Source organism: Myotis brandtii, unplaced genomic scaffold (assembly GCF_000412655.1).
Source record: "Myotis brandtii unplaced genomic scaffold, ASM41265v1 scaffold1496, whole genome shotgun sequence".
Taxonomy (NCBI): domain Eukaryota; kingdom Metazoa; phylum Chordata; class Mammalia; order Chiroptera; family Vespertilionidae; genus Myotis; species Myotis brandtii.
In genome coordinates, this window is record NW_005355398.1 from 54058 (window position 1) to 72053 (window position 17996).

General features: G+C 47.3%; 1 protein-coding gene across 2 annotated transcripts; it reads left to right on the forward strand.

The window, feature by feature from the left end:
- The first annotated feature begins 6 nt into the window (after nucleotides 1–6).
- ECSIT (ECSIT signalling integrator) lies at nucleotides 7–17504 on the forward strand. 2 transcript variants are annotated; one of them, XM_005861359.2, is made up of 8 exons: nucleotides 7–48; nucleotides 6159–6277; nucleotides 10995–11412; nucleotides 11776–11999; nucleotides 16164–16221; nucleotides 16331–16479; nucleotides 16626–16731; nucleotides 17163–17504. In XM_005861359.2, exons 2-8 carry the CDS (start codon nucleotides 6182–6184, stop codon nucleotides 17411–17413), a joined length of 1302 nt encoding a protein of 433 aa, XP_005861421.1. In that variant the 5' UTR covers nucleotides 7–48; nucleotides 6159–6181; the 3' UTR covers nucleotides 17414–17504. The 2 variants fall into 2 exon arrangements, with proteins under 2 accessions (XP_005861421.1, XP_014391204.1); XM_014535718.1 differs by lacking the exon at nucleotides 16331–16479 and having other exon boundaries at nucleotides 17163–17250.
- Nucleotides 17505–17996: the final 492 nt, after the last annotated feature.

Sequence of the window (17996 nt, forward strand, 5' to 3'; positions counted from 1 at the left end):
GTGTCTCCCAGGGGCCCCGGGCTCCCAGCGGCCCGCCGCTGAGCTGCTGTAGGTACACCCCGCCGCGGGCTTCAGGTTTATAGGTTAGAGAGTTTGTGGAAACTTGGTTCTGTCCATTCCGGTGGCCTTGTTAGACACCTGCCGTAGACCAGGTGTTGTCCCTGGTGCTGGAGCCGCAGCAATGAGGAAGGCAGGACAAATCCTCCATCTCCTGGGGGCCGAGGGTGGGGAGGAGCCCGACCTGGCACAAGTCGCAAATAAAAATGAACGGGTGGTTTCCGATGCCAGTAGTTGCTAAAAATGCATTCATCGGGGGTGTGGGGGGCTTCGGACAGGTTGTGAGGCTGCTGTCAGGAAAGGCCTTTCTTTCCTTAGAACATAGGCCTGAATGGCCGGAGCGAGCTGTGGCTGATCTGGGGGAAGAACTGTCCAAACAGAAGGAAACGCAAGCGCGAAGGTTCTGAGACCAGGATACATTTACCTTGTTTAAGAAACAGTGTAGCTGGGGTTGTAAGAGTTGAGTTTGGAGGAGTAGTCCCTGTCTGATTTTATCTTACATGTGATGTATCATTAATTTTAGGCAGAGAACACTGAATTCAGTTCACGTTTTATTTTATTTACTTTTTATTATTTTTTAACAGTTTTTATTGCTTTCAGAGAGGAAGGGAGAAAGAGGGAAAGATATAGAAACATCAGTGATGAGAGAGAATCATTGATCGGCTGCCTCCTGCTCACCCCACACTGGGGATCGAGCCCACAACCCGGGCATGTGCCCTGAGAATCGAACTGTGACCTCCTTGTTCACAGGTCAACACTCAACCACTGAGCTACCCTGGCCAGGCTAGTTCACATTTTTTAAAGCTCCCTATGGTCAAGGTGGGGAGAACTGACTGGAGGCGCATAAGGGAAGACGTGGGAGCCCGGGAGAGAGGTCGTTGGGGTGTTGGCCTGCAGATGGAGGGAAATGTATGCACTTGGGGTCGGTGTGGAAGTAGTCACCAGAACTACCTAATGGATTAAATGGGGGCGTGAGGGACACAGTGGATTCAGCAGTGACTCCTAGGTTTTAGGCCTGAATGACTAGGAATTGGTGGCGTCATTGGCCAGGAATGGGGAGGAAACAAGTTTAAGCAGGGATATCAGTTTGGCGCAAATTAAGTTTGAGACAGCTGGGTATATGCCAAAGTGGCAGTTCGGTACTAGGCGATAACATTTGGATCCATCAACACGTAGATCATCATTTCTCAGACTTTAACACACATAGAAGAAACCTGGACACTGGTTAAATGCAGATTCTGATTCAGTAGGTCTGGGTTAGGGCTGAGATTCTGCATTTCTAGTAAACTCCCAGATGATGATACCAATGCAGCTGATCCCTGAAACACACTTTGAGTGGCCAGCGTGTATATTAGGGTCTTGCCGTAGCTGGTTTGGCTCAGTGGATAGAGCGTCGGCCTGAAGGGTCCTGGGTTCAATACTGGTCAAGGGCATGTGCCTGGATTGTGGGCTCGATCCCCAGTGTGGGGCTTGCAGGAGGCAACCGATCAATGATTCTCTCTCATCATTGATGTTTCTATCTCTCTCTCCCTTCCTCTCTGAAATCAATAAAAATATATTTTAAAAAATAAATTAGGGTCTTAATCTTAGCTGCGTGTGAGAGTCATTGGAGTGTGCTAAAATGCTGGTGCCTAGGCCCTGCCTCTAGGTATTCTAATTTAATATATCTGGGCATGGGGATTTTTAAAAGCTTCCTAGATGACTCTAACGTGAACAAAGTTTGAGAACCATTAGAGCTGCCTACAGGAACACACAGGCGAGGAGAGAAGCAAGCTGAATGACACCTCAGGATAGTAGACAGACAAATCCGGAATGTGGGATTCTGCAGCCCGGTTACTCAAAGTGTGGTCTCCAGACCAGCAGCACCAGCATCGCTGGGAACCGAGTCTGGCTCCACCCCAGAGCTCCTGATTCAGAATCTGCCTTTTAACAAGATCCCAGTGATTTGTCTGCCCAGTCAAGTTTTCAGACATTGCAAACTTTAGAGAAGGAAGTGGGTCTTGCTGACTAAGTGAGAAGCAGGCCTGGGTGCTAGGAAGAAAATCAACTGTGTCAAGCAGGTGGGAGGAGGGGCTCACCAATGCCACATGCTTCTGAGAAGTCATCACTGGCTTTGGTGAGTATAAACCATCAAGGGTGGGGTTAGTGGAGTGGTGGGGGCAGCGGCCAGGTTGGAATAAGTGGAGTATAGTATGTAGACACCTCTCAGGATAAAACTTTTTTGTAAAGGGAGCAGAGATGTGAAACAGAGGCTGGAGGGAGACTTCAGGTCAAGATGGGAGATGCTAGAGAAAGTTTAATGCTGAGGATGATCTAATACTTCCCAGTTCATTTTATGGGGCCAGCATTACCTGATACCAAACCAAACAAGCATGAAAAGAAAACTACAGACCAGTATTTTTTATGAATATGGACACAAAAATCCTCAACAGAATACTAACAAACCAAATTTTAGTAACATATAAAAAGGATTATATATGGAATTTATCCCAGAAATGCAAGGTTAATTTAAAATCTGAAAATCAGTTAATGTATAAAAGACAAAAGTCACACGATTATTTTAACAGATGCAACAAAAAGCATTTGACAAAATCCAATACCCTTTCTGATAATAACACTCAATATTTCCTCAACCTGATAAAGGACGTCTATGAAAAACCCACAGCTCACACTGATGAAAGACTGGATGCTTTTCCCCTAAAATGAAGAGAAGCACATGGAAGCGGCTCTTGCCACTTCTATTCAACATTGTACTGAAGGTTCCAGCAAGGGCACTTGGGCAGGAAAAGGAAATAAAAGACATCCAGATTAGAAAGAAAGAAGTAAATATATTTCTATTTTCAGAAGACATGATATTGTATATAGAAAATCCTAAGGAATCCAATAGAAAGCAATTAGAGCTAATAAGTGAGTTGTGCAAAGTTGCAGTATACAAGATCAAAGTAAAAGTAAATTTTATTTCCCCCTAGTTGGTTTTGCCTAGTATTTAGAGCATCAGCCCTTGGAGTGAAGAGTCTCAGGTTTGATTCCGATCAAGGGCATGAACCACAGTTGCAGGCTTGATACTAGGCTCTGGTTTGGGAGTGTGCAGGAGGCAACCACTCCATGTGTCTCTCACACAGATGTTTCTCTCTCTCCCCCTCCCTTCCACTCTCTAAAAATCAATGGTAAAAAATATCCTCGGGTGAGGATTAACAAAAATAAATAAATTCTATTTCTATATACTAGCAATGAACAGTACAGAAACAATTAAGCCCAGCCGGTGTGACTTAGAAGAGGTTGAGTGACCTGTGAACCAAGAGGTCACTGGTTCCATTCCAGTCAGGGCCCATGCCCAGGTTTGATCCCCAGTAGGGGGTGTGCAGGAGGCAGCTGATGTGTCCCTCTCGCATCCACAGTTTTATAAAAATAAAAAAATACATATTTTAAAAAATGAATGAAATACAAATAAATTTAACAAAAGAAATAAAAGACTGAAAACTATAAAACATTGTTGAAATTAAAGATCTAAAGATCTAAATAAATGGAGATAATAAATAAATAAATAAATAAATGGAGACATAGCCCATGTGTGTGGATCAGGAGACTTCACATTATTATTAAGATACAATAGTGCCCAAATCAGCCCTGGCCGGTTTGGCTCAGTGGATAGAGCGCCGGCCTGCGGACCGAAGGGTCCCAGGTTCAATTCCAGTTGGGGGCATGTGTCTTGGTTGCAGGTGCATCCCCAGCGGGAGTGTGCAGGAGGCAGCTGATCGATGTTTCTCTCTCAGAGACATAGCCCATGTGTGTGGATCAGGAGACTTCACATTATTATTAAGATAGCAATAGTCCCCAAATCAATCTACAGAGTCAGTACATCCCTATCAGAATCCCTCTGGCTTTTTACAGAAATTGACAGCTGATTCTAAAACCAGGAATAGCCAAAACAATCTTATAAAAGAAGGACAAAGTTGGACTTACAGTTCCTGAGTTAGAAAACGATAACCAAAACTGTGTAGTACCGGTATAAGGTTCAACATGGATCAATGGAATAGAATTGAGAGCCCAGAAATAAACCCTTACATTTATGGTCAATTGATTTTCACCAAGAATGCTAAGACAATAAAATGAAGAAAAAATAGTCTCTTCAACAAACAGGCCTAGGACAACTGGATATCCACATGAAGTGAACCCCTTTGTCACACAATACACAAAAATTCAAAGTGGATCATAGACCTAAATGTAAGAGCTAAAAGTCTTAGAAGAAAGAGAGAGGTAAATCTTTATAACCCTGGGCTCAGCATGTTTTTTTAGATACAACATCAAAAGCAGAGCTATAAAAGAAAAATGTTAATTGGACTTCATCACAATTTAAAACTTGTGCTGCAATGATAACAAGTGCAAAGAAAACCCAAAGAATGGGAGAAATTATTTTTAAATCATAAGGGTCTGTTATCCAGGATATATAAAGAACTTACAACTCAATAATGAAAAAAGAGAACCCATTTTTTTAAAATGGACAAAGCATTTAAATAGACATTTCTCCAACGAAGATACACAATGGCCAACAAGCACATGAAAAGATGCTCAACATCATTAATCATTAGGGAAATGCAAATCCAAACCCCAAGGAGCTACCACTTCACACTCAGCAGGATGTCTAGTCAAAAAGACAGACAGTAAGTGTTGGCAAGGACGTGAAGACATTGGGACCCTTACACAGTGCTGGTGGGAATGTAAAATGGAGCTACTTTGGAAAAGTTTCAGGGTCTCCTCAAAATGTTAAGTAGAGTTACCATATATCCCAGCAATATGACTTCTAAGTGTAGACCCAAGAGAAGTGTAAACACATGTTCACACAAAAGCTTCTACATGGGTGTTCATAGCAGCATTAGTTATAGTAAAAGAGTGGGAACAACCCAAATGTCCAGCCGTTGATGAAGGGATGAATAAAACATCTAGACAATGGAAATTTTTTGGTAACTAAAAGGGATGAAGTCAGAAACATGTTACAACATGGATAAACCTTAGACACATGCTAAATGAAAGGTGCTAGCCACAAAAGAACATCCGTATATCGTATGATTCCATTTATATGACATGCCCAGAGTAGGCAAATTTATAGAGATGGTAGATTATTGGTTGTCTAGGGTTGAGGATGAAAGGAAATCAGAGTGATGGTTAATGTTTTTGTTTTCATTAGGTTTTGTTTTCAGGGTGACAAAAATGTTCTAAAATTACAGTGCTGGTTGCACAACTCTGAATATACTAAAAAAAAAAAAAAGATTGAACTTTATACTTTTTTTAAAAAATATATTTTATTGATTTTTTACAGAGGAAGGGAGAGGGATAGAGAGTTAGAAACATCGATGAGAGAGAAACATCGATCAGCTGCCTCCTGCACACCCCCTACTGGGGATGTGCCCACAACCAAGGTACATGCCCTTGACCGGAATCGAACCTGGAACCCTTGAGTCCGCAGGCCGACGCTCTATCCACTGAGCCAAACTGGTTAGGGCTAACTTTATACTTTTTTAAAAATTAAAACTTTACTGTTGAAAGTTTTACATATGTTCCCCTTTTCCCCCCGGAACTTTACATTTTAAAAGGGTGGACTGTATGGTATGTGACTAAAGTTAAGAAATGACTTCATAGGGCCTTTCGCAGATGGCTCAGTTGGTTTAAGCACTGTCCAGTACACCAAAGGTTGTGGGTTCGATTCTGGTCAGGGCACATACCAAGATTGCAGGTTCGATCCCCAGTTGGGACATGTACAATTGAGGCAACCGATCAATGTTTCTCCTACATCAATGTTTCTCCTACAATGTTTTTCTCCCTCTCTCTCTAAAATCAATAAAAACATATCCTCTGAAGAGGATTAAAAAAAAAAAAAAAGACCTGGGGGGGGGGGTGGGGAACCATTGCAGCAAATTTCTCTAGATAGTGAAGCAAGGACCCTTGATTGTAACAGTCATTTAAGCTCCATCCTGTGGATGAGGAAGCAGTGGGGCTGGTGAGTTAGCTATGCAGTCTGGAATGTGGCCTCTGCCAAGAGTGAGGTCTCATCTCCGTTAGCAGGTGGGGTGTCAAGCTGATGCTGTCTCTTCTCCCTTGTCCAGGTGGCTGTCCAACAAGCAAAGGCATGAGCTGGGCCCAAGCCATCATGCTAGCTCGGGGCCTCTCTCGGGGCTGGAGAGGCATCTGTGGTGCTGCCCTCACGGGAGCCCCCTTCTCTCAGGTAACTGCCAACCAAGCAGTCATCAGGGTGGAGGGAGGGAGGGACGGAGGCAGGCAGGCCTAGGATTTGCTCCCAAGCCCTTCAGAATCCACCCAATGAAGCCAGCTGGGGGGCGAGAGGGGGGGTGGGGGGGCGGTGTCTGGGCTGGCCTGTCTGCTCTGAGGGCCAATTGAATGTTTCTTATTTATTTTAAAAAGTGCTGGTGCCCTCAGGTATGAGGGGGAATTTGAAAATAAGGATGTATGAGCCAACCAGATTTGAGTGGTGACTCTGGATACCTCCTACATCCACCTATAAGGATGTGGGCAGAAAATTGAACTTCCATCCCTTATCCAAAGTGATGATCCAAGGCAATCAATGGCCATAGATTGAAACAACAATGATGATGGTGGTGATACTGTTAAAAGCTCTCTTACTGAGCCCTTTCTCTGTGCCAGGCCCTTTGCTATGCATTTAATTTAGATGACCTCCTTTGCGGTTACACTTCTTTTGGGTATTCTAGAGCTTCCTTTTCGATTTTTTCCTTATGCACATACCCCTTGTAGTACTATTTGCCTACACTTTCACTTTAAATGAATGTCTTTCTATTTGTTTTGCATCACCTTATGTAAGCAAGACCTCAGGATGGCTGTGGGGGCAGCAGAGAAGAGACTCCAGGCCCAGCTCTGCTGCTCGGCAGCTGTGTTACACCAGGCGTTCCACTGCACCCCACTGGGCCTCAGTTTCTTCCTCTGTAAAAGGGTACAGTCAGTACTCAACAATGCCTGGAACATAAGAATACTCAGTAAACATTCAGTTCAAATTAAAATAAGAAATTTGTTGTTTATCATCTAAAGCAGGGTTCGGCACAAGTCTATTTGTTTTGCATCACCTTATGTAAGCAAGACTTCAGGATGGCTGTGGGGGCAGCAGAGAAGAGATTCCAGGCCCAGCTCTGCTGCTCGGCAGCTGTGTTACACCAGGCGTCCCACTGCACCCCACTGGGCCTCAGTTTCTTCATCTGTAAAAGGGTACAGTCAGTACTCAACAATGCCTGGGACATAAGAATACTCAGTAAACATTCAGTTCAAATTAAAATAAGAAATTTGTTGTTTATCATCTAAAGCAGGGTTCGGCACAATTTTTTGTAAAGGGTCATAGAGTAAATATTTTTGGCTTTGCAGGACACACAAGCTTCATCACAGCTATTCAACTCTGTCACAAGCCAGACATAATGAATGAGCATGGCTGTGTTCCAATAAAACTTTACTGACAAATGTAGGCAGCTGTCCACTGTTGAATCCCTGTAAATTATTCTTTATTTCAGTTAATGTATGCTTAATTTCTGACTGGTCCTTTTCCATGTCTTTGACATTCTCACTAAGATCCTTGAAAGTCTCACCCAGTCCCTTGAAGGTCTCATGAAGATCCTTGAGTAACCTTATAACCATGGTTTTGAACTCTGTATCCAGTAGTTTGCTTTCTTCCATTTCTTTCATTTGTGACATGTTTCTTTGTCTCTGCATTTTGGAGAGCTGCTATGTTTCCTGGAGTTGGTAGAGTGGCCTTGTGTAGTGGGTGTCCTATAGGACCCAGTGGCTTAGCCTTCCCAGTGATCTGATCTGGTCATCTAGGTGCACCTGTGTGGGCTGTGTGTATAGCCTTGTTGTAGTTGAGCCTTGATTCCTGTTGGCGTCACTGGGAGGAGTTGACCGCCAGGCCAATTGGCTGTGGGGACCAGCTGCGACTACAGTGGGAGAGCTGCTGTGCAGAAGACACCCCTGTGGAGCAGGACTTGCTTCAGTGGGGCTTTGGTGCTCACTGAGTCTGCCCCTTGAGTGTGTCGCTTATGGATGTGTAGAGTTGTAATCTGTATGGTCAGAGCTGTCCACTGGGTGCACTGGCTTTGGGGCCTCCCAGGAGGTCAGCCACTGCCTGGGGCCACCTGGCAGGAGCTAGAGAGAGATCTGCAGATTCCTCCTATTTGTATTGGGTTTGCAAGTGCCCAGGCGAGGCCCAGCTGTGAAGCAAGGCAGACTGGTGCTGGTGCTGAGGCTTGGGCCTTTTATTGATAGGTATGGGGCACTCTGACACCAGCTGTGGCTTGTTTGAGATATTTCAGCAGAGTTTAAGCCTGAGCCAGGACAGGCCATTCATGTGGAAAAGCTGCTGCCAACAGCTTGGGTAGGGCTGCCAATTGGATGGGGCCAGGTCTCAGGGAATCACCAGGGTGAAGCAAACAGTGTTGGAGACTCAGATATGGTTGCCAGTCAGCTCTGGGATGGGGGAGGTCTTGGCATAGGAATAATGACCCCTGTGAGCACCTCCATCTGATAGAAGATGCCAGACAATCCAGTTCCTCCCCGTATATATCTGGGCCCCCCAAAGCCTCCTGGCACTGGAGCTCAGAGGTATCGAGTCCAAGTAAGTTCATGCCCGGCCCTTTAAGAGGGACATCTGGGTCTCCGGCAGCCTCCGTGTCCCTCAGCCACAATCCCTGCTGGTTTTTACAGCTCAGAGTTACAGGAACTTCTCTTCCGAGCTCTGGGACCCTGCGTCGGGGGGTCTGGTGTTGAGCTGGGACCCTTTGCTCCTCACAGCGGCCTCTGCAGGGATGATCTCCCTCTGGATTAAAAAAACGCCACATGTGGCTGTTGGACCAGCCCATTCCTTGCTTCCACCACTCCTACCAGTCTCAACGTGCTTTCTTCTTTACTCTCTAGTTGTAGGACTTCCATTCAACCAGCTTTCAGGCGGTTCTGAATGATGGTTCTGTATTTTAGTTATAATTTTGATATGGTTGTGGGAGGCAGTGAGTACCAGCATTTACCTTTGCCGCCATCTTGGTTCCTCCCAAAATTCTAAAAGTTCTGAGGCTGCATCACAACAAGGGTCTGTCTTCCTGTCTGGCCACCACTTAGCTCTAGAGCAGCGGTTCTCAACCTGTGGGTCGCGGCCCCTTTGGGGGTCGAACGACCCTTTCACAGGGGTCGCCTAAGACCATCGGAAAACACATATATTACATATTGTTTTTGTGATTAGTCACTATGTTATGAAGTAGCAACGAAAATAATTTTATGGTTGGGGGTCACCACAACATGAGGAACTGTATTAAAGGGTCGCGGCATTAGGAAGGTTGAGAACCACTGTGCTAGAGGCTTGGGAAACAAGAGTGGCAGGCAGCATTTCCAACAATCTTAATGGGAATCAACTTGGTGAATCAACTCATCGTCACTTCTTAGCACTTAAAGTGCTCCAGAGCACCTCTCTCACTGTCCCCCTTTCCTTCTCTCTTTCCCCACCGGGTCTGAAATGGCGCTGGCCATCACTTGGGGCCTGGGTCCTTCCCCACGCTTGACCCTGATCAAGCGGTGTTTCTGCATGGGAATCTGTCTTCACCTCTCTTATATGGTCATTCTGAGTCCCTTCCAAGGAGCTAAATGAAGCCAGTCTGCAGGTGATGGCACATCAAAGTAGGCAGCTTCTGCAGCATCAGATGATTTTACTGAAAGGACCCACAGGTGCAGGGGAGTGTGTGTGTCTGGAGCCCTAGACCTGATAATCGTTTACTCTGATACGAGATATCAAAGGAGACTTGAACAGGCCCTTAATGTCGTGAGATACACGGGAATAAGAAACCCCACAGTCTCAAGAAGAATCTTACACTTCTGGGCTGCAAATTGAATGCATACCCTGGCCAAGCAATCAGACTCGTTCTCTCCACCTGCACACCCCTGTGGGCTGCCTTTCTGGCTACCCTGAGCTCAGGCCCAGTTCCTCCCGAGTGCCAGGCTCAACATGGTCCTCCTGGGCTCCCTGGCAGTCAGCACCAAGATGAAGGAGACAGTGCAGGCTCTGTTCCCTTTACTCTGCACAGGAAAGCCAGAGTGACTTACTTGTAACCTCGAGTTCAACTCTGAGGCCTTGGTCATGGGCAGTGTTCTGGCAAACTCATCATCCCATTAATCACCTTCAAAGGCTGATAGAACTACAGGCTGGCTTCCAGGACAGGGGCAATTTGCTAAAGTGAGATCCTAAAAGAGTTTACTGCCTTGTGGCTCAGCCTTAAATTCTCCCTTGACCTACAAGCCAAGGTTCTTGGCCAGTGAAAGATGCTGGGTGGCTACACCTGGGGCTGAAAGTCCAGCAGGGACAACTGTAGGGGAACTTGGGACCCTTCAGTCCGCAGGCCAACGCTCTATCCACTGAGCCAAACCGGCTAGGGCGGGGATTTTTTTTTTTTTATGCATATGGGAACCTACTCTAAACAGTTTCACACTCTGTTTTTTTTAATTTAATGATATACCTTGAAGATCACCCAAGACCTCCTCAGTGTGACTTAGAGCAGCAGATGTGCTTCTTGTCCAAGTTCATAGCCATTTGCTTTATCATTTCCTTGCTGATGCACACTGGGGCCATTTCCACTGACATAGCGGATGCACAGTCGTGTGGTGCAGGTGTGTTTAGAGATGTCAGATTTAAATATCAGGTGCAGGACTGCTGTGACAGAAGGGGTGTGTTTGTCCTCGTGAATATTGTCAAATTGTCTCCGAGGAGGTTTTCCCATTGTGTTCTCATAGTCTGTGATGGTGATTGATCTTGGATTTGGAACCACAGCTTACCTCCTCAGAAGCCTTTAGAGATGCCCACTGGCATCTTTCCCAGGAAAGAGCAAGCCTGGCATTCCCCGAGGGGCACTGGGAGGTAGCAGATTCCAGCAGTGGTTCTCTGTCCCCAGGTACCCTCCCAGGTCCCTCGAGGCCTCCACTGCAGTGTAGCCACCCACAGCTCTGACTCATCTCTGGTCCCGAGGCCACCTGAGCCCCTGCGGCAGCCTGCCAAGCCCCTGTCACCCCACGAAGAGCTGTTTAGGCCGGCGCCAGATGGGGCCCGGGACAAAGCCAGCTTTGTGCGAGCTGTGCAGAACTTTGGGCAGCACAACGTGCACAAGCGGGGCCACGTCGACTTCATCTACCTTGCCCTGCGCAAGATGCGGGACTACGGCGTTGAAAAGGACCTGGCTGTCTACAACCTGCTGCTTGACGTCTTCCCCAAGGAGGTCTTCCGGCCTCGCAACGTCTTCCAGAAAATCTTCGTCCACTACCCACGGCAGCAGGAGTGCGGGCTTGCTGTCCTGGAGCAGATGGAGAACCACGGTGAGGCCAGCAGGCTCAGGGTGGGGGAGTGGCTGCCTCCCACTGCTGGGTCTGGGCCCCTACATCCCTCTGTGGCTCTGATGTGTGTCCTCTCTGTCTGCCTGCTCTCCTCCCCCGTCTCTCTCAAATCTCTCTTTGGCTCTCATCGCTTTCCTCTCTCCCTCTGACTTTTCCTTTAAATCCTCTCGGATTCTGTTCTCTGGCATCAATTCCCCTGACTTCTATTCTCCCTGTTTCTTGCCCTTTCCATCTGGTCCTTGCCATAATTTCCTCTTGGTCCCGGGCTCCTCTGCTGGCCTCTGTCTCCCATGTCTCCCCTCTCTGCCCCCTCCCTGAGGCTTTGCTGCCATCCACCTGGCACAGGGGTGATGCCCAACAAGGAGACCGAGTTCCTGCTGGTTCAGATATTTGGGCGCAAAAGCTACCCCATGCTCAAGTTCGTGCGCATGAAGCTGTGGTTCTCCCGCTTCAAGAACATCAACCCCTTCCCTGTGCCCCGGGACCTGCCCAAGGACCCTGTGGACCTGGCCATGTTGGGCCTGCGACACATAGAGCCTGACCTCAGCGCCAGGGTCACCGTCTACCAGGTATTCACCCCTGTCCATTCCACCTGGGCTGGGCTCCCCCTTTACTCACTCCTTACCGCAGCTTGACCTCTGACCTCTGCTCCTACTCCCCTCCCCACATGCACTATAATCCAGGCATCTGCCTTCCTTTCTGTTCCTTGAGCAACCTGCCTGTTCCCTCCTTGGGTCTTTACACTTTACACTCGCTGTTTCCTCGGTCAGGAACACTCTTCCCTGGGGACTTCACATTCTTCCCGTCTCAACAGCACTGTCTCTTCCTCAGGGTCCCCTTCCTGACCACCATGTCGTACTGAGTTTGGTTGCTCAATCACTGACTCAGTTTCCCCTGTGTCTCCAAAGGTCCAGCCCAGGGTCTGTCACAAAGCTCAGCAGTTGTTTGTTGAATGACTGAATGAAATATTCTATATCCCCACCCATGTCCTGAGGGCCCCACTCATGCTAGGTCACACGGGATCCAAAGAGAGCCCCTCACAGCATTGGTCTGGTCGTGGAGGCCAACCCTGGATAACAGCTTCCCTCAGAGCCACTGGTTCTAAGATAGAGAAGCCCTGGGGGCCATGGTAGCCCAGAAGGGGCAGGGAACCAGGAGGGCTTCTTGGAGGAGGTGAAGGTGAGCTTGGCTTAGGCAGGACAGGAGAGGCGAGAGTATTCCAGGCAGAGGGAGCAGCATGGGGCAGGCTTTAAGGTCAGGGAGATGCTGAAAGTCTTCCTTTGGTGCAGAGGCTCTGGGTTGGGGAGAAGAGGCCAGGAGGACGATGGGTTAAAGAGCTTGTTTTTGAACCTGTTGGTGAGGAGAGAGCCTGGAGGAGGGATGGTGTGGATGTCATGTTTCTGGAAGGAGTTGCAATTTCAAAAGTGCCCTCTAGTAGCCATGTGGATGGAATTGGGTAGTGGGGGGAGAAGACAAAGGGAGTAGGATAGTGGGTGATGCAGCATCCAAGTGAGAGAGGACAGAGGTAGTTTTTAACTCGTTTCTTAGTTTTTTAAAGTAATGCAATAAAAAGCCAAACAGTAAACAAGAACACAGTGAAGAGTTCTCTCCTTTCCTGCTCTTTAGCCCATCTCCCCTAGAGGAATTAACTTCCATGTCCCCTTCCAGAGAGATCCTGTGTGTTTGCAAGCAGATATATCTTTTTGCATATACTGTGTACATAAATATTCCATCCCCCCCTGCCTCATTATGAAAAATACATACAGAAAGGTGGAAAGCATGAGAAAATCACTGATACTACCCAGATTTAGAATGGAAACAATCCAACTAGCCATTAAGAGCAAATTGTGCATGCAGACTGTGGTACCTCAGTCAGAGATTTGGGGAAAAGGCAAAGTGAAAGGATGGAGTATGCACAGTGGTATAGTCAGCCGTCTTCAGTGAGAGAGAGGGGATATGAAAGTGCATATACCTACCTATATGCCTATTTTCACAAAGATAAGTCAGAAATGGGTAGAAATGATCATCTCTGGGCAGGCGAGGAGATGGGGTAGAGAGAACTGGAATGGAAGAGAGGCGTGGATCTATTTAATATGGATTGGCTTTTTACCTATGCAAATGTGTAAAAATAAAAAGGGGGGGAAAACTACCAAAATTGGAAACAAAAATGGATATAGCTAAATATCTAATTGATAGCATAACTTAGAAGAGAAAAAAAATCTTCTCAGTCACTGTCATCTGACTGTCCATCTTTAGTGGCATGTATTCTAAGAAACAGGATCAGCAGAGAAATCCTGAACTTGATCCCATAGCACAGGGGTCCTCAAACTACGGCCCGCGGGCCACATGCAAATACAAATATTGTATTTGTTCCCGTTTTATTTTTTTACTTCAAAATAAGATATGTGCAGTGTGCATAGGAATTTGTTCATAGTTTTTTTTAAAACTATAGTCCGGCCCTCCAACGGTCTGAGGGACAGTGAACTGGCCCCCCGTTTAAAAAGTTTGAGGACCCCTGCCATAGCATTATGGTAGTAGTAATGTCAAAACTATTTATGTAAAAAAAACTATATATTGATGGGCAAGTCAAATAAGTGCATGTATTACTGCTGATAGGAACCAAGATTTTTAGCATGAGAGAAAAAGATATATAATCAAATGTTATTTTTTAAAAACTCCATGGTGTTAAATTTTGAAATTTTTTTTATTGATTTTAGAGAGAGGGAGGGAGGAAGGGAAAAAGAGAAACATCTATTTGCTGTTCCACTTATTTATGCATTCATTGGTTGAGTCTTATATATGCTCTGACCGGGAATCAAACCCCCTACCTTGGCGTATTGAGGCAGCTCTAACTAACTGAGCTACCTGGCCAGGCATGATGTTAAATTTGAAATGAAAAATCAGTATAAATACAGTCAAACCTTGTTTCTTGTATGTCTCCCATCTCGAACAATTTGATTCTCAATCTAGTTGTTCATAGAAAAAATGTCTCGATTGTTGAACGAAACTTCGAACCAAACTTTGGTTTTTGACCTGATAGTCCTTTCATGCTATTACCTCATCATGACAAAAAGCATCTCTCGGGCAACAAACAAAGGAGAGAATGCAACAATTTTAGCACAATTTTAAAACATAAAGAGGCCATCAAGAGAGCTAATGTTGCTAAGGGTGCGAAAGAAACAAGGATCACAAGCAATTGAAGAGATAGGAAAACTGTTGTTGATTTGGATAACCAAAAAGCAATTAGCCAGTCACCGCATTTCAGAGGCCGTGATATATGAACAAGCAAAGATGCTGCATGCTGACTACTTAAAAGACACCCCTGGAACAAGTGCTGAAAGTGACTCCTTTAAACCTAGTAGGGAGTGGTTCGAAAAGTTTAAGAAAAGTAGTGTTTGTTTATAGATTAAACAGTACATTAGACATGTACTGTATACAAGAAAGGTTAAAACGGAATCATTTAGGGTTCTGGAACAGATTAATTCAATTTTCAAACAGCAGCTTCTCAAACAGCTTTCTGGAATGAATTGAGTTCTAGAACCAAGGTCCCACTGTATGTTGTCCAGTAAAAGGGTCCAAGAGTAAAACATTTACTTTTTCCACCCCCAAAAAACACTTTTAAAAGCATTTCTCCTGCCCAGGAGTATAGCTCAGTTGGTTGAGCATCGACCCATGCACCAAGAGGTTGCTGGTTCAGTTTCCAGTCAGGGCACATATCTGATTTGCAGGCTCAATTCCCAGGCAGCCGATGTTTCTCTCCCCCGCTCCCTCTAAAACTAAGAAATAAATAAATAAAAATAATAAAATAAACTTAAAAAAAAATTTCTCCTAAAGGGGGTCAAATATATGGTGATGAAAGATTGGACTTTGGGTAGTAAACAGATGATGTATCACAGAATTGTACACTTGAAACCTATATAATTTTATCAATGTCACTCAATAAATATAATAAAAAAAGAAAGTGTTTCTCCAGTGGCAGAGCATTACACACTTTCTGCATCTTCTTGCCTTTTGCCGATTTCACTTAATAATACGCTTGGTGGTTCTTCTATGTTTGTGCCCACGGATCCAATGAATTTTTAACCTGAAAGGATGGATGATGTGTGCCAACAATTGCCTACTCTCAGATACTTTAGTCAAAGCATATGTGCCCTTTTTTTGGTTTGTTTATCCTCACCTGAGGATATTTTTCCATTGATATTTTAAAGTGAAAGAGAGGGGGAAAGACAGAGAGAAACATGGATGTGAGAGACACACATTGATTGGTTGCCTCCTGCACACTCCTGACCAGGGCCTGGGCTGGGGAGGAGCTTGCAACCAAGGTACGGGCCCTTGACCAGAATCGAACCAGGACCCTTCGGACGGCAGGCTAATGCTCAATCCACTGAGCCAAACCAGTTAGGGCTGCTCTTGGCATTTTAGAACCACCTGAAGTGAGTGCTGTTATTACCCTATTTGAATGGGAGAAACTAAGGCACAGGTACAGCAAGTTGGCCATGGTCACACAGCCCATGGCAGAGCCCAGATTTTAATGCAGGTGGGTGGCCTCCAGGGTTCCAGCTGTGTGAGCATCTGAAACGTTAGTGGCTGAATTGGATACAAGTGAGGAGGGGTTAGGCTTGAGTGACATGTAGGAGGCCCAGAATTCACTGGGGACTCCCCTTCCCCATTCCTCCCCAGTTCCTCTGTAGGGGCTGGAGGCCAAAAGCTTCCACTCCTATTCTTTTTTGCAGATGGCTTCACCCAAAGACTCCACAGGTACAGCAGATCCCACCGAGCAGCATATTGTAGGTAAGGCCCTGCGTATAGAGCAGCTGGGTTCTCACTGGGCCTGCGGGGTGGGCTCCCTGGGCCTTTGGACTCAGCCAAGGCCCCTTGGGTATGCATGTTGCCACACCAGGTATCCAGAGTCCCGATCAGCAGGCTGCCCTGGCCCGCCACAACCCAGCCCGGCCTCTCTTCGTTGAGGGGCCCTTCTCCCTGTGGCTTCGCGACAAATGTGTCTACTACCACATCCTCAGAGCAGACTTGGTGCCCCCTGAGGAGAGGGTAAGGGCCCAAATGGTGAGGGGTGGGCTGGCACTGCCCTGAGGGCAAGTGAGGGCTCACAGATTGGGGTGGGGGTGACAGTTTCTGGTGATGCAAGATCCTGAGCCTCTGACTCTGTCTGTACCCCCCGCCCCTTCCTGGAGTAGGAAGTGGAGGAGATTCCAGAGGAATGGAACCTCTACTACCCGATACAGCTGGACCTGAAGTACGGGAGAGGCGGCTGGGATGACTACGAGTTTGACATCGATGAAGGTAAAAAGTGGGATGAGCAGGACTCCAGATACAGCATGGGATGAAGTGTGGCCTGTGGGGTTGAGGCAGACCTAGCAGGTGCCCAAATACACACACACCTGAGGGGCTCCGGGCCTGTCATTTCTCCATCATGGAGCGCCTCTGTGCTGGTTACCCAGTGTGACCAGGGCAGGGCCAGAGGGGGAACAGGCAAGTTATATTCTGGGGAGGAGCAGGTGGGAAGCGGGAGGACTTCCCGGTGGAATCTGGAAGAACCAGGAGGCATCACACAGGTGATCATGGGATGGGCAGTTGAGGCAGAGTGCATACCCTGTGCGAAGACTTGGATACACAAGAAAACCAAAAGGGAGCTTCCAGTCCCTGCCCTTGGCCAGGAAGGGTGTGGGCTACAGTCCCCACTGCACAAACTGAGGGCCTGTCTCTCCCAACAGTGGAAGAAGGCCCTGTCTTCGCCATGTGTATGGCAGGTGCCCATGACCAGGCTACACTGGCCAAGTGGATCCAGGGCCTGCAGGAGACCAACCCCGCCCTGGCCCAGATCCCCGTGATCTTCCGCCTGACAGGGTCCACTGGGGAGCTCCTGGCGTCCTCCTCAGGACTGGAGGAGCCCTCCCCGCCACCACCCCAAGAGCAGGAAGAAGAGGAAGACCATACGCAGCGACAGCAGCGGGGCCAGAGCTGAGGCCTGAGTGGGCTCCGGGGCACGGGCCTGGACTGGTGTGGAAGCATGAGATGACCTTTGAATGTACAGCAAATAAAAGTTTCCTGGTTGAGGGCTGCCTTCCCTCCTATCCGGCGGTGGGGCATCCCTGCCCTTTTAGTGCCTGGTGGCAGGGCTTTTCAAGGGCTCTCCGGGTCCAGGACTGACAGAAAGGTCAGTTCCCTGGCCTCTCCTCTGCCTTCACCTGAAACTCCCACCCTCACCCGTCATTGCCCGCAGGCGTTCAGGATCAAGACGCAGAAGTCCCACCCCCAAGGTCTAGGGGTCATCAGCCTCTTTCTTACGGGGCTGCCCTCAAACCTTGAGCTCCTCCCTCCATCTCTATGAAGTGAGAAGTTGAACAGAAAGATTAGGTTGTCGCGCATGCTTGTTGGGCGCATGCGCAATTTCCTCTCGGTCTCTCTTTGGCGCTGCGGGGCAGTGAGTCCAAGAGAAATTTCCCGGCGGCGCGGAAGATGCGCGCCACTTCCGGCCGGGCTCCTAACAACGGGGGAGGCTGGTAACCAGGGAGGGGGGGATGGCGGAGCGGGCGCCCGAGGCGGCG